The following is a 17,935-nucleotide window of genomic DNA, read 5'->3' on the forward strand; positions in this document are numbered from 1 at the left end:
GGAGTTGTTTGTGTCCTCTATTTCTGTGGGAAGCATAGCTAATACAATGGCCGCGAATGACAGATTTGTGAGCCTCCCATACCAAGGGATAGCAGCTAGAGTCCTGAACTGTGGTAAGGAGTTTTAATTGGCGATGATTTATTACATTTTTTTTTTCTCTTGGTTATCCAAAAAATCAGCCCAAGTTGGAGAGGAGAGGATAAAATCAATTTATTGAAAAAAAAAAAAAAAAAAAGTAGATTTTCTCCTTAAAACCTTGGAACCATATGGGCTAAATATCGACATAGAATTAAATGCCTTTTTATAAACCTAATTTTTATAAATACATCTAAAAGGGGCCTATCCATTAGCAGACCTGAAAGTCTGAACGTATAGCGTTCAGACCTTCAGGTCACCGAGGTGTGGTGCCCGCACTGAACGACGTTCACTGAACGTCATTCAGTGCAGGAGTCTGACCTCCTATCTCAGAACATGCCGAACCTGACGATCGTCATCAGGTTGACGGGCATGTTCAGTAGACATTCGGGGTTGGCAAGGACCCAGTGTGCACGCTGGTCTTTGCCGGCTATCCATTACACAACTTTGTGTACAATGTGACCAAAACCTCCTGGATCGTGCATAAAGTTGTGTAATGGATAGGCCCCTTTAGTTATTCCAAATATTTTATACACAAACATTTTTACTATATTTATATTTTTATACTGATAATACATAATAATCAAACTTATTTACTTGAATTTATTAATTGATTCGGGAACATGTGCTTGGTGCCAAAAATCCTGCCTTGGTAATGGACTTCTGGTTTTAATCCCAATAAAGCTTAGTATAAATACACCTAGTGGCTGTACCACCCCCATCCTTGAAAAAGGACCAGTAGCGGTCTGAAACGCATTAGAGAAGGGAAGGAGATTGGACAGCTACAGGATCAGACCAATCGGTATACCCACCGCTAGATCTGTGAGGCAGCTGGCATCTGACGCCATCCCACAGCGGCGCGACTATTACATCTGCCGGGATGCACTAGAAGCTATCGTCTGGAGAAGGTAATACCACTGGTGGTAAGGTAGGGATAGCTTAGGCGGAGATCCACACCACTGATTTTTTCTGCGATTACACTTTGGGACTGAATCACTGCAGCCACCACTTCCAATTAAAAAAATATAAACATTGAATTAACCATTTATTATGTTTGTATGATTATTATGTTTTAAGCCTCATTTGCACATATTTATCACTTTTTAACCTTATTGAGCTGCTATTTCACATTGAGAGCAGAACATTTCAAATCTGTTTATATAGTTCAAAACTGTTGTATTTACAGTGGAACTAAAAGGTGCCAGCATGCCTGTCCTTTGGCACTAGTGGAACCACAAGTGCCAGCAGGTGACCAGCACCCGTACCCCCACTGTAAATTAAATCGTTAAAAAAACACTTGGCCTGATTCAGCAAGGAATGCAAGTGAGAGAACGAACGCACTTGGCCGATGGTTCCGCACTGCGCATGCATATGCATCACAATGCATGTACGCGAACTACTAACTGCGATGGGAACTGCGTGAGCAGCAGCTACACAGACCCAAGACAGAGCAATTGACAGGAAGTGCTGTTTGTGGGTGGTGAGGGGGGTGGTCAGGACGGCGTTACAGGAGCATGCATAATTAAGGCAGTGCGGTGGCATATGCAGCCATACCGTAAGCTCTACACACACTCTAGTGCCCAGAGTCTACTAATGCTCCGATGGCTGACCAGCCGCATCAGTCGATTGCCAGCCACCGGTAAGAGAGGAGGGAGCCCCATGTGGGGAATACACACGGGCCCCCTCCTCTCTAAAGACGCCCCTGGTCAGAGCCATTTACCTGTGCTAATTGATCTGTGTTCCTGGTCCAGTATCTCCCAGTCTGCTGTGGTCGTGTTACCAGCCTGCGTTCCAGCCGTGTTACTAGCCTACGGTTCAGCTGTGTTACCAGCCTGCCGCCTGGCCACATTATCAGCCTGTGGTCCAGTTGTGTTACCACCCTGCGACCTAGCCACATTATCTATCATCCACATCAATCTACAGTACAGCTGCACCATCTGTAGCCAACCGATGTTCCTTTCTATGGCCCAGTTGTGTACAAGTCAGTGGTTTCCATTCATACCTGCGACTCTTACCATCAAGTGCAGCCCTACCACAGCATATCTCCATCGCTACCTGCGGTCCACTCACACACCATTGTGTGATCATATCTGCAGAATTACAATCTCCGGTGGCAACAGGGAAACTGCCTTACCTGTTGTCCTCCAGCTGGCGTATCAGTCTTTTCCAATTCCATCGCTGGGTATTCAGATTCAACCTTCGCCCAGATTGAGATTGCCAGCTCCAGTACATCCCATCTGCATACCATCTCCGACCTTCAAGTGTCAGTAAGATAAGCCCACACTGTGCCTAGAGTAAGTCCTGGGACCAGCCTAAGTACCGGTGTGCATATCTAGTCACTAAGGGAACAACGGGTTGGTGCTATAGGCAGAAGATCTCACTTAGTGACTCTGTGGGTTTATCTTGTGTCACACTGTTCACACTGTAGTGTCATAACACTTATCCTCTTGAGTCTTTTCCTCCTCTTTGGAAGTAAATGCATAAGATAATGCATCACCCTTAACATTCTTATTATCTGGTCAGAAAGTGATAACCAGGTTGAAACAATCAAAGCATAAAAGGTTTAGACAATGAGCTATCATGAGGTACAATAGGTTCTTGTGATCTGTGAAGACTGTCACTGGGAATTTTGCCCTCTCCAGTATCATGATTCTGGGTAATGTTCCTAAAACCAGGCCTTCTTTCCTACCCGTCCAACCATTTGTCAGACGCCGGTATGCTCTGGTGGCCAGGAGGCGCGTGACTCACACAACTATGGTGGTCTCCACTGCAGATACCGCGAGTGCCAATGATGCTGCACATGTGTGCACTGTGCAGGATACGGGGTGCAGTGCTGACATTCCTCATGGCATTGTTCCAACCAGGTGAGCAACAAGGACGGCATTATCTTGCCCAGTATCAGGTGATCAAGTCCAGGCCAATCTTGTCCAGCCAGGTACTCAGCTGATCTCCCAGCCAATCCGGGCCTACCATTGGGTATAAAACTTCCAGGTCAGCAGGGCCTGGGTTATCAGTGCCATAAGTCACACAGCTCTGTGTGTGAGCTGTATAGCTATACTCCTCTATATTCACAGACTGTCCCAGTGGATCCTGACTGCTGCTCTGTTTCTGTTAGTGATTCCTCTGGAGTTAACTCTGTCTTGGTTCCAGAGCCAACCATCGGTGTAACTCCGATATTTCTCAGCCATCAGTGCAAGTCTGATATTCCTCAGCCATCGGTGCAAGTCTGATATTCCTTAACCATCGGTGCAAGTCCAATATTCCTGAGCCATCGGTGCAAGACCAATATTCCTTAGCCATTGGTGCAAGACCAATATTCCTCAGCCATCAGTGCAAGTCCGATATTCCTCAGTCATCGGTGCAAGTATGATATTCCTCAGTCATCGGTGCAAGTCCGATATCCTTCAGTCATCAGTGCAAGTATGATATTCCTCAGTTTTCGGTGCAAGTCCGATATTCCTTCCGTCATTAAAGCTAATCTGATATCCTTCAGTCATCAGTTCAAGACCGATATTCCCCAATCACAAATAGTTCCTCTAGTGATCCAGTCAAGGGGCTGCAACCGGCCCATCGGGCACAGTGGAACCCATGTTCCCTTGCAGGATTCCCTGGTGAAGACCACTGGCAGAGTAAGACTCTGAACCCCTGCTCTGGGTCTTCGTCAACATCTTGGTGCTAGTTTTAGTTCCACCATTGTATCCTTTCGTCATTCTCCTCTGTGGTTCCAGCTGAGAGTATTCTAATCAATATGAAGAAACTTTATCAAGCCATCTAGCTTCTCACACTCCTCCAGTCCAAACCCACATGACCCAAGCACAGGGTCGGAGACATCCACAGAAAATTCTGACATCAAGCAAGTATTGCCATTCTTGCTCCTGAGGAAGCTGGATGTATCTAAACCAGCAAAATGCATTGAGCAGTGCCTGCTCTTTTTGGACATTATTATACTGGACTCCTGACATCTCCTCTCTATTGGATTTGGAAAACCTCCTGGATATAATCTGCAGCTACAGAGGCTACCTGGTGGATCTACTGTACATCAATCCAATTCTATGCAAAACATTGATTGCTAAAGGAACCGTTTGGACTCTAGGATTCACGTACTGGTAACATCCTGCAGCTTATATTGCAGTGTTTGGACAATGATGAGAGAATTACAAAATCAACAATAATCAATATTGGAGCCAGTATTTTGTATTGTGTATTAACTTTTTAACTACATTGTTTGCCCATAAAACCATTATTATTGCTATAATGAAAATTATCATACACCTATATGTGGAATTTTAATAAATGGTAATAAATGGTTAGCCTTTTATTATAAATCATCCTTTAATTTTTAGTACTTGTTTATGTGTTTATAGCGCTGGTTTCATACACTTATACTGTTCTTTATATAGAGGGGGTTGACATCCCTCTTACCAGCTGCTCTCTGACAGTGCGCAAGGTCTATTTGCATATTCAAGTACTGCCATTCTTGCAGGGCAAGCTTTGATGGATAATAATTATATGTCTCCAGCAGCATAATATTTCTTTGGAGATAAAAACTTGCAAGAGAAGAAGCAGCAAGATTACGATCTTCCCTGCTATATCATCACTGCTCCAACACCAACAGTAGAGGCTTCCACCTCCAGGAAGAAAGGCTGATCACAATTGTGTTGCCTGAAGATGGGTGCTGAAGTGAAACACCACTTCAACTGAAAGAATGCTTCTTCAGCTTCAGGATGCCAAACCTCGGTATCCTGAACTTTCAATGTGAGTGCGGTAATGGGAGCCACTGTGGTTGAGTAATGAATTCATCCATCATGAGTGTTGAAGGCTGTCTTCCACTCATCTCCACACCTGTTCCTAATTAATTTGTAGACCCCATAAAAATGTAGTTTGGTGAAGACTCCTGTCAAAGAGTTTGGAGTTTAGGGCAAGTGGTATCGATCCTTGATAGTAATGGAATTATCGCCCTGGTAGTCTATACAAGGTCTGAGAACTCCGTCCTGCTGGTGAATTGGAGTCCCTGATGAACCCAAGTTAAAGGTTCTCCTTTATGTACTCAGTAACCACTTGAGTCTCTAGGAGAAATAGGGGGAAACTTTCTTGAGGAGCATTTTCACTGGGAATAGATTGATGGGATTGTCCCATCAATCTCTGCAGCATGTGTTTACTGGAAACATCACGGAAGGCTTGGTATGGACCCAGCAGAGAAATATCTTGAACAATGGTTACACTCAGGATGGCTTTCCATGGAGGAGTTAACCTTTGTAGACATTCTTGGTGACAACAAGACCCCAAAGACAATATCTGAGGCTTATTCCAATCTAAAGCGGGAGCATGCAGACGTTATCCACAGAAGACTCAGAATAACCATACTCTCTGCAGTAGGAAACACATAAAAGGAGATCTGACCCTGATGGAGAGCACCAATTTGCATGATCAGACTCTGAGGGGTAAATTTACTAAGCTCCGTGTTTCCCCGAGATTGCAATCGCAGGAGTAATTTGCCATTTTTACAGACGAATGCAAAAACGGGTGTATTTTCTCTATTTTTAGAGGTGATCATGGCTGAATCCGTAAATACAAATAGAAATGAATACACCATTTTTCTCAGTATATATTTTGTTTTTCTCTTTTATGTGACATGTCAATGAGACATTTCACCCTGGGCTCTACTTGGCCTAGACCCAGCCCTGCAAATAGTGACACACTTGCATGACAAGCATCGTGCCAGCATCTGTCATAGCAACTCAGAAAAAAACACAGCAGCGCTTGGTATTCAATTATAAACTTATTTGGAGGTTAATGAGTAATAAGTGTAACTAATAACCACAGGTTTATAGAGAAAATTAAATCAAGCACAGTTTTAATAATTACACATAAAAAAACACACATATAAAAAAACATATATAAAAAAACAATTATGAAGATTGCATATAAAAACCTGAATAAATTCAACCAGTGGTGTCAATGGTTAAACTTGATACATATTAGACTGTATATAAATACAATTGTTCCTGATATACATCGACTGCCTGTGATAATTGATCCAAATGTATGGTGGTATAAGGATCTTTTATTCCCACAATGAAAGTAATGAGTCCTGCAATGTGCAACAATTTTGATACAAGTAACTTCAATTGGTTGCGGCTTATATGTATCTTTATAGAGCTCTATTTGAAACAGCACCTGTTATCTCATGTATAGAGGCCTCCTATACAGAGAAAAATCCTCAGTCATAGCTGCGATCTCCACTGTTTATATCTGTATAATCAGAAATCCTCTGTATGTTGTAGCATAAATAAAAAGCAAGAGAAAGTCACATAGGGTCAATATTATGCTTATTTAGCACTCACCCGCTGATCCATCCCGTTAAGGGCTCCAAATATTAGCTGTCCTTATGGAGCTGTAGCGAGTATGGGGAATGTTTCAGCAGCTCGTGTGGAACAAGTGTCCAAGTGGCAGCTGCACGTGAAACACACCGGCCGGCTGTGATCACGGCAAATGAGCCTGCCATTGGAGGATCAAATTCCTTGGGAGGAAGGAGGAGGAGAGCTCCAGTGAGAGATCACCTACACCAGCTGGGATTGCTTTTCCACATGAAGTGGCATTAATATTCCACCGCACAGCGACTGCAGGACATGGACTCCACTGCCACAACCATAACGGGTAGGTCACAGGATTCCACTGGATAAATTGGGGACACTACTAACGCGTTTCTTCGCACCTGGCAATTTTGTCAGAGGTGTGTCCTAATGGTTCTTCTGTGGGATGTGTCATATCCCAGTGAGTGTGAATATTTTGAAAGGATAATGCCATACAGCTGGATATGATAACTAACTAGAGTGTTATATATAGCAAACCTATAGGTACATAGATATATTCCTACAAAGGCAAACTTTTATAGTAATCTATTTCTTTATATAAAACATTGCTAACTAAAATATAATATATAACAAACATATAAGTACATTAAAAAATATGAATTCATACCAAAGGAAATTTTTCATAGTCCACTCTACTATAGTTCTTGTAGTGCTACAGGATTCATTCAAATTATGCCTACATATATACATGTATGTTCATATATTAAAATCTATATAAATGTGTATAGGCACCAACATGTGTGCACATGAACATACATTGGACTCTCATTTATACTTTAGATACAGCACAGTCCAAATAAGTCGTATTTATCAATGCATGCGTATATATCCCCACGTTCATATGCGCATATACATAAATGCACACAAACGCATGTGCCTGATGAGACTCTGGACCTTATGGGTAGGCTTGCGCATGCGCAGCGGCCGCACTGCACGTGCGCAAGCCCCGGAGTGACAGAGAAACTCTGTCGCTTCGGAGCTTGCTACCAAAGGGGCGGCTGTCGATGTCGATGTTGTTCGACAACTGCCCCCATTTGGTAGGCGGGCCGGGGGGGTGGTTTCCAAAATGGAGACGTTCCTTTATGAACGCCTAACATTTTGTGGGCGCAGGACTGACATCAATGATGTCAGTGGGGAGCTTCCTGCTCCATCAGAGCTGAAAGCTCCCTGGGACTTACGAGTGCCCAGACCCAACCTTAGGGTCTGGTCGTAAGCCCCGATGGTCGCGATGGTGATTACCCACAGCTTAACGATCGACAAGGAGGCGGCCATTCAGGATGCAAGTGGCTACCCTGATTCAGTGTGACCGCCTCTGAATGATGTCCTCTGTCTCAATTGACAAGCCTCAACTAAATATCCATTCTAACTATATATATGTATCGGTACTGTACATGTATTATAGGCAAAAAAGGGGAATATTTGTTATTAAAAATATCAAATACTGTGACCGATTTACCGATCTTAAAAAATGTATATTTATTATTGTGATCTCAGAATCTATCTATAGTAATATACAAGTACACAAAAAATTTAACCCAATTCATATATTTGTTGTTTTAGTAGATGTTCCTATCTCTAAATAAAATCGTAGACTACAGCGCCAAGTATACTAAAAGCACTTTACTTTCTAAAAATATATATAAAATCAATATTCAAAATTCATATAAAATCACAGGGAGATAAATATAACGCACCACAGATAAAAGCACTCCCTTTTCCGGACTGCAATGCTATGATTCAAACAGCGATATAGATCATTTTTTATCCCCAGGCCCGGATCACCACCCACCGAACCCAAGAAAGACAGTTTTCAAAGAGACAACTATGTTGGCGTTTTCTATGAAAAGAAGAGTAAGAGAAGACGAGGAACAACAGAAGGAAGGAGGAAGAATTTACAAAAGGAGGAACATGTAACGGATCCAAAAGAAAAAGGGATATTCAATTTATCAAAGCACGTATTAACAAAATCTGAAACCGACTTACTAAGTAAGGGATTAACATTTGCACCTTCCAGCAACATGAATAAATTCCAGACATTTATTGATCTTAACAAATTTGTGAGGAATTTAACTCTTAAAAGACACTTTTAAGAAAAGATGATGCGATAACTAGAAATTTTTGTGAAAATACATCAAAAACAGGACTCAAGGGTGAGTCAAAATATTATCCACTGGAATCAAAAGGAAATCAATTGAATGTATTTTATGAATTGGTCAAAAAGGATTATGTGATGTGGACCCACAACCAACGATCAAGTGCAATTTAAAGAATAAAGAAAAAGAAGCACTTAAGAATCTACAAAGGAATCATGATATTGTTATCAAGCAAGCTGATAAAGGGGGGGGATTGGTCATCATGGACCAATCATACTATACGTAAGAATCCCACATACTCCTAGGAGATACTAACTCATATAGTCTGCTTTTAAGTGATCCTATGGAGAATTATCTAGAAGAATTAAGGACAATTTTGGTATATGGTTTACGTAATGGTATCCTAATAAAGGACAAATTCCAATACCTTCTTGTTACCAATCCCACTACCCCCATTTTTTACTTCCTCCCAAAAATACATAAATCCATGATAAACCCATCGGGGAGACCCATTATTGCAGGGATAGACTCACTAACGTCACACTTATCTGAGTATGTGGAAATTTTTTTGCGCAAGTATGTGAGGGATTTACAATCCTACCTTAAAGACACTACGAATATACTACAGATCTTAAAAATATTGGAGTGGAAGGATTCTTACATTTGGGCAACAATAGACATACAATCCCTGTATACATGCATTGAGCTTCAAAGAGGGATTAATGCATGTAGGGAATTTCTTGAGATGGATCCATCAATAAGTAACATACACAAAGAATTTTTATGTGATATTATGGCTTTTATACTAAACCACAATTATTTTAAGTTTTTAGACAATTTTTTCAACAGATTTGTGGTACTGCAATGGGGACCATTTTTGCACCAAACTTCGCGAACCTATTCATGGGATGCTGGGAAAAGGAATATGTTTATGAGAATAACCCATTCAAGAAAAATATCATACTGTATAAACGATATATTGATGATATTTTATTAATATGAGAAGGATCCAAAGAGAGTTTTAATTTTTTTTAAATCATATTACTAATAACAATATGAATCTAAAGTTTACATCCTGCATGAACGAAGTCTCCATTGAATTTTTAGATTTGATTTTAATAGGAGAAGGGAAAGAGATTCATACAAAGAACTTTTGTAATGAAGGTAACTGTTAGTGTCTACCTTTTTTACAGAGTGGTCATCTCAGAAAGTGGAAAGAGAACATTCCTTATTCAACATTTCACAGAATTAAGAGGAACTGCAGCGAACCAACCATACAGTATGTGAGGAACAAATACAACTTTACAGTACCAGGTTCATTTAAAAAGATTATCCAACTAGAGTTCTAACTGAAGCTGCTGCTAAGACTCTGGGCTGTATTCAGAGGCGGCCGTACGGTCTACTACCGCCTCGATGTTTGTCTAGTGCGCATGCGCATGAGGGAGACGGCTCCTTCGTGCGCATGCGTGAGACCCGCTACGACCAACAGCACTGGTCGTAGCGGGTCTCTTTCCAAAGGGGGCGAGCTGTCGATGTTGATTGACAGCTCACCCCATTTGGAAGGCGGGCCGGGGGTTGGCAGCCCAATGGAGGCGTTCCCATGGGAACGCCTGCCGTTTGGGGGAGGCCCCACTGACATGTGATGTCAGTGGAGAGCTTCTGGCTCTGACAGAGCCAGAAGCTCTCCGGGGCTTACGACAAGTGAGACCCTACCCTAGGGTCTCGTCGTAAGCCCCGATGGTCAATGACCATCGCGACCATCACCCTAGCGGTCGTTAGAGCTGTGGGTGTTAACCCACAGCCTAACGACCAAAACAGAGGCGGCCGGCCAGGATGCAAGCGGCTGCCCAGTTTCTGAGCGACCGCTTGCATCCTCCGACTGCCTCTGAATGAGGCCCTCAATCCCTAGAGAGACGTGATATTCTTATATAAGGAAAAAATACCAATGAGGAAACAAATATTATTCCCTTCATTACCATGTTCAATGCTCAAGAAAACAAACTTAGAAATACTCTCACTAAACACTGGAAAATCCTAATGATGGATCCAGTTCGAAAAGAAGCTCTTCCAAAGAAACCCCCTATTGTTTTTAGAAAAGCAAAAAACCTCAAAGATATACTTGCACCAAATATGTTAAAGAATACCACCGCTCCAAAATATAACACATTCCATATATGCCCAGGATGCTATAAGTGTGGCAAATGTATTGTCTGTAAATATATACACAGACAAAGAAGAACCTTTAATAACTCTTCAAACAACAATATAAGAATATAAAATTAAGCATCATCTCAACTGCAATTCCACATCAGTTATTTATCTTTTAGAGCGTACGTGCGGTATAAAGTATGTAGGTAAGACTAAACGACCACTTAAATTGAGGATACAAGAACGCATCTGGAATATCAGAAATAAAGTGGAGGGACACATGGTTTCAAGGCATTTTTCTCAGCATCATAATTCTAACCCTGACGATCTAACTTTCAAGGCCATTGAACATGTACAAACTGGAGAGAGAGGAGGAGATCTGGCAAATAAACTATCTAGACAAGAAATGTACTGGATCTTTGAACTTGATACTATGACTCCACAAGGCTTCAATGACAGCTACGAGATAGCCCCTTTCTTGTGATTCAATATAGACGGTAATTTCAAAGTCTCACAGTTATCTACAGTCATACCTCGTTTTAAGCGCCCGATCTCGTCTGATCTTGGAAGCTAAGCTACGTTGGACCTGGTTAGTACCTGGATGGGGGACCTCTGGGCAATACCAGGTTCTGTAGTCCCAGGTTGAGACTGAAAAATATTCCATTATGATCTGAACACCAATAGACTAAGAACAACCTATGAAATCAAGAAATAGAAAAATAGAAATTAGGAAAGCTCAAAGCGCAAATAGCTGCCCGTGGAAAGATGGTGAAAGAGAATCCACCCTTAATGATACTCTTACAAATGTGTCATAGAAAGAAAAGATATCACCATATCAATTCTGCAGGCGCGTGAGGTATAAGCCAAACTATGTATCCAAAAAATTTCTGGGGTCTCTGTGATGTCCTCCAAGTCACTCAAAAGAGAAAAAAACAGAAACAACCCAATAGTGGAGTATATCCAAATTAAGATGATATTCTAAAGATTCACAATATACTCCTACTAGATGTAGTAGTCTACCAATCGTGTAGACTATATTCGCTTAAATCACACTTTCCTCCGCCATTTACTTCTCCATAAGATATCACCATTGGCATGAAAAGCAAAAAAAGTAAAAACTATATAGTGTGATATAGTTTTAATCAAAGACATACAAAACAAAATGACAGATGGACTCTTACCAAAATGTCATAAAACATGTACATAAAACATCAATATAAAATTCCCAAAAATGGATGCAGGTTATAGACAAGTCTCTCACTAGATAATTAAGTCCATCAAGGTGGACAAGTGGGCATAGAATAAGGAAATTTCAGGCGTCCCCGTAGTCCATAGTCCAACACCTATGAAATCAATCTCATCTGATAACCTTGTCCCCACTTGATGAATCAAAGGACGACTCAGGATCAAAAGGACCAACTGATATCATCTATATGGATTATTTTGAAGGATTCATTTAAGATTTTTTAGCTTATTAACTTTTTCTATTTGGAGAATATATATATTTTTTAATACATACCTAAACATATATTCATACCTATATTTATAGAAATATTAATTATTATATTTCATGTTATTGTGCCTCCTTTTCCATTTTTATCTAATTAGAAATTGGTAGTATATGAAAATTAATATAATAACATCCTGGTTTTAATTATCACCTGACAATTATTTACTACTGGGGGCAGTACCAGGGTAGGGATTACTACTGGGGCAGTACCAGGGGGGGGATTACTACTGGGGGCACTACCAGGGGGGGATATTACTACTGGGGGCAGTACCAGGGGGGGATATTACTACTGGGGGCAGTGCCAGGGGGGGATATTACTACTGGGGGCAGTGCCAGGGGGGGGATATTACTACTGGGGGCAGTGCCAGGGGGGGATATTACTACTGGGGGCAGTGCCAGGGGGGGGATATTACTACTGGGGGCAGTGCCAGGGGGGGGATATTACTACTGGGGGCAGTGCCAGGGGGGGGATTACTACCAGTAGCTGCTGCATTTCCCACGCTAGGCTTATACTCAAGTCAATACGTTTTCCCAGTTTTTTATGGTAAAATTAGGTACCTCAGCTTATATTCAGGTCGACTTATACTCGAGTATATACGGTAAGTTATTTGTTGTACTGCCCTATGTGTTAGGGTCTGCTGTTACTTGTAATAAATTACTCTTTTTCATTTTATCTACACTTGTCATTCCTATAGTATTATATGCACTTTATAACACCTTGAAATCATCATTACATACTTATTTGCGTTTATTGAACATATTATCACAGTCTTGCATATTTGCACATTTATTTATTCAAAAGGTTCATTCAGCACTGTATCATAGTATGTATTAGCACATTGGTCGCTATTTACCAGCTTCGCTTTCTCTCTCTCTCTCTCTATATATATATATATATATATATATATATTCCCCCCAGTACCTATATAAACCAAGAAGTGGTATATTACCAATCTATTACGTATGGCAATATTACACATGCACAGATGTGTACATGTGTATACCATTTTTATCAGTATAGATTTAGTTTTTCTCTTTTATGTGACATGCCAATGAGAAATTTCACCCTGGGCTCTATTTGCCCTAGACGCAGCCCTGCAAATAGTGACACACTTGCATGACAAGCATCGTGCCAGCATCTATCATAGCAAGCAAGATATCTTAACATCGCAAGATGACACTGACCTTGTCTAGTGTGACAGAGCTCCCCTTGTGGTGGTGGGGTGGGAGGTTCGGAAGCCCCCTTTTCCCTATTACACCTGCTCTGCTTAATAGTCTGTCTATTCACTGGAGAGAGGGACTGGGGACATACCCAGTAGCTTATGGAGCTGCTGGGTATGCCCTGTGTGTGACAAAATTGAGGGGACTGACTTGTCGGAATGGCATTTTACACGAGGAGACGCCCCTTCTCACAAGGCCATGCACCCTTTTTCAGGCGCACGCAAAAGTTTACAAGATCCACTATTACCCCTTTCAGACATCTCGAGAATCCCGGGAATTTGGCCAGCCTCAGCCAAATTTCCGAGTAACCGCATATGTCTGAAAGGTACCGCCCCTTCAATCAACCAGGGTTTTTCCCCGGACTTAAATTATCCTGCTCATGTCGGAATGGTGCTACCTTGGAATTTACTACTCCCGGGCTGCACCAAGCAGCTTTGGCATAGAGTTAGCAGCGCAGAGCGTCCTATAGGATGCTCAGCGCTACCACTCATCATCCCCCGTGCTGGTAGCTGCTTCAGGTGATAATGCGGGCAGGGGGTGGCACAGTGGGGAAGGGTCACGCCTTGTGTTGGAACTCCCGGGCGAACTTCCTTTCCATGATGCTGCAGGTGACAGTGGTTGCTGATCCCGGGATCCTCGTCCTGTTCAGGTAACAGCCGCTGCCCTCATGGAAGCAACTTTCTCATTGGTCAGATGGGAAAAGCTCTCTGTTACCGCTGCACTGATTGGCCAGTAACCCCCTTCCCTGCTGTACACACAGATCATCATCATCCCCACTCCCGACTCATTGTATCTCTGCTCCGCCCTCTCCAGCTGCTGTCAGGCAGGTGCTTCACCTGGCATTGAATTGAATTTGCTGCTATTGTATAATCAAATATAAAAAAAAAATGCTGCATTTTGATTGACAGGCTACCGGCAGCCCTATGAAGACATCGATGACATCATCAGGCTAGGAGGAGCAGACGGCAGAGGAGAGGCAGGTAATCTAAAAAACCCTGCTCTTGTCTGAAAGGGGTCTACCTGGGAATTTCCCGGGTAGACACTGTAGTGTGAAAGGGGGTCTCAACCAAATACCCGGGAATTTGTACAGGAGAAATTCCCGGGTCTGTGCAGGAAATTTCCTGAGTTGTATGTCTGAAAGGGGTATATGAGATAGCCAGCATATGGGCACTTTCAGAAATTTTTCCAGGGCCACTTTAAATTTCCCTGCACATCATCACTCCTAATATCCATCAATGCAGTGGTTAACAAACTTTCTAGAGTCTCAGCATTTTTTTTCAGGGCACCCCAAGGCCAAATACTTCTAATTGAGATAATCCACAAAAATTATTACATTAAGTAAAGTGTGCTTACCTATCATGCTTAGGTTCTGTAATGTAGTAGTGGACATGGTTGCACTTTGTTTGTCCGCATATTTTATGTTTGGTAGCCACCAGGACTAGTATTGCCTATCACATTGACCATAAATCATTTGATTTGGGACTGGACCAGCAACCCGTGACACACCTGGAAGTGCCACGGGCAGCCAGTTTGGGAACCACTGCACTATTGAATGGTAAATAATATACTTTGTATTTTATTTTGAAATTTATATTAGGAGTGGGTATTTGTGGGATAACATAATTTTTAAGTGATTATAATAGTTTAGTGATTTTAATTTGTGAATCCAACAGTGCGTAACTGTACCATAGTTCTCTCCCTCTTTTGTCTTATGTAATATGTGGGCTGCCAGAGCAGAGAACAAAGAGAACTATAAACCTTGTACAATTACACTGGCACCACAAGCATAGCACAATATAACATGTGATTAAGCTGTGATTGTAATTTGAAAGAAAAGATAAACTAAAGACATAATCTATATCCAGTAAGGCTTTATAGGATGGACAACAACATAACTTGCTTCCCGTGTCACTCGTACCATTTTACTGCTCTCTTCCCAGACCTGGATTTATTGGTATATTATAATCCCATACTTACTTCATAATATCTCACCTGTTAAATGTACAACCATTCCTTTTCCAATATATATACCCCAGTGTTGGTAACAGATGCGTTGAAATTTAATCAAGTCCCCTTTCTTTGGTTTAAGACCCTGTGAAAGATTCAAAAGAAAGTTACAGTAAGATGCAAAATGTATTTATACATTACTATAGCTTCACTGTAAATAGCACAAAGGAGGATATCTAAGGGGGGATATTAAAGGTATAGAACCATTCTTACTTTAAATTATCTCCTTGATAAACACTAGAAAGTTATAGTATTGTGAGATTCCACACATTTTAGAAACTACGACATTACATGTGCATATAGGTAGAGAAATGTGAAGTTTTAGGGGCACATTTACTAATCATCGCTTTTTAGACTCAATAATTAGAATTTCTTTTCGCTCTTATTCATGGCCGCTATTCATGGCCATAAGAAATTAACCTTCACTCAAATGTAGTAAAAATCACATGCAGGGAGAGGGCCCCGGAAAGGAGCCCGAACCTGCAATGTGTAAAGAAGTGAAATGATTGCAAAAGCAATAATTTCACTTCTACATCATGAGCCGGGGCCTTTACGCATACATCGTGAGCCGGGGCCTTTACGCATACTTCGTGAGCCGGGGCCTTTACGCATACTTCGTGAGCCGGGGCCTTTACGCATACTTCGTGAGCCGGGGCCTTTGCACTTACATGGTGAGCCTGGGCCTTTGTGCGTATGTGATGCTCTGGGGATTGTGCAGATGCACCACAAGAACCAGGTTCAGTTGTGGGTGTTTTGCTTTCTTGTTGCCGATCTCCCTGTCTTCACGGTAGGACACACCGTGACAGAGAGGCAAGCCTAAGGTTACCCTAGTAACAGATACTCAGTGGAATCAGAATTGAACCTAAGTCCGGCGGTTCAAATCTCGACGCCGGAAGACCGGCAACAGAAGATCCCGACAAGGTAAGTAATTTAACTATACCTATCCCTCTCCCCCCCTTAACCCTAACTCTCCTTTAGGGGTGCCTAACCCTAACCTCCCCCCCTAGTGCCTAACCTCCCCTGAGGGGAGCCTAAACCTAACCCCCCCTCCCCGCACCCTAAACCTAACCCTCCCGAGGGGGGGTTGCCTAACCCTAAGTTCCCCCAGGAGCACCTAAACCCCCGAGGCTGTCCGCTTCCGCCGCCCAGCTAATCTTTGTTCAGTATGCTGGGTGTTGGAATTTCGGTGGGTGGATAATGATAGGTATCGGGATTTCGATGCCTATCATTAATCCCATGCCGGGATTTGACAGTAGGGAAGCCAGTGGTCGGCATTTCGACCAGCGGTTTCCTGACTACATACCACACGACTGTATGCGTTGTTCGTCAAAAACAGATTATTTTTATTTATGCAATAATTAAAAGTATAACAGACAGTTCAGATTATATTTTCATATAATTCTTAGTGAAAACAGTTGATCCGGGAATTAATAATGGAAACACAGTATTGTCTACTGTACAATGTAACTCAGTAAAGAATCTGTACTTGTTTCACATAAATGATTTTCAGAATTTTAGAATGATGAAGTTACAGCGTAGCCAATGACAATATTTAGAATACAATGAAGAGGAAATGATCCCTGGCAGTAACAAACCTCCTGCCCAATTTCTTGTGACCCCAGCTGGAAACTGAAAAGGTATGCAAAAAGAGCAGAGAATTTCAGCAAACGGTTTCTGGAGATGTGACAAGCTGCAAAACCAAAGTTCAAAATGAAAACACAGAGAACTGTCCCAAATTCAGGTAAGCATGCCCTTGTACACAGTTGAAGCTGCATACAATAGCGTGAGAAAGTCTGTGCGGCTTAGCTACTGAAGATTATGTCCAGGTAAGCATGCAAGTCTAACAGGTGTAGCTACAGCATTAGACAGGTCTTTTGCATACTATAGCGTGAGAAAGAGTATGTGGCTTAGCTACTGAAGGTTAAGTCACAGGTAAGCGTGCACGTTTCATACATGTGAAGCTGCAGAATTACAGGGGCCTTTTGCATACAATAGCATGAGAAAGTCTATGTGGCTTTGCTGCCGAAGAACACGTCACAGGTAAGCATGCCATTTATACAGGTGAAGCTGCATAAGACTGGCCTTTTTGCATCAGCAAAGCAAGACACAGTTAAATATGTAAATTCAGTTGCAGAAAATAAAATGCAATATTCACCAGCAAGAGAGTTTTTGCCAGCTGAGGTCATGCAGGGGTGGGGAACCCTACTAGAGAAATAATAGCACACCTAATAATTACAACACATTAGCAAGAACAATATTCCCTGTTTAGAAGAATATAACAGGTGAACAGGTATAGCATTAGATAAAACCAGCAATTTTAATACTACTCAAAGGCACATACGAGGCCTTTAGCAAAGTAAGAAATTAAATAAAACATCAGCAGATGAACTTAGAAATGGCAATTTTAAATGTTACTCAGCAAAGGTACATATTAAATCTTTAGCAAA

At 41.8% G+C, this 17,935-nt stretch overlaps 1 protein-coding gene and 1 pseudogene across 1 annotated transcript in view; one reads left to right on the forward strand and one right to left on the reverse strand.

Annotated features, from left to right (window-relative positions):
• LOC148515351 (uncharacterized) overlaps window positions 1-17,935 on the reverse strand; it is a 560,261-nt gene that overhangs the window by 32,809 nt on the left and 509,517 nt on the right. The window contains exon 10 of the mRNA XM_088480115.1: window positions 15,474-15,573. Coding sequence (XP_088336241.1) covers window positions 15,474-15,573 — 100 coding nt within the window. The remainder of the gene's footprint in view (window positions 1-15,473; window positions 15,574-17,935) is intronic.
• Window positions 11,270-11,388, forward strand: LOC148515352 (5S ribosomal RNA; annotated as a pseudogene).

This window comes from Taudactylus pleione, unplaced genomic scaffold (genome assembly GCF_031769625.1).
Source record: "Taudactylus pleione unplaced genomic scaffold, aTauple2 ptg000250l, whole genome shotgun sequence".
NCBI classification, from domain to species: domain Eukaryota; kingdom Metazoa; phylum Chordata; class Amphibia; order Anura; family Myobatrachidae; genus Taudactylus; species Taudactylus pleione.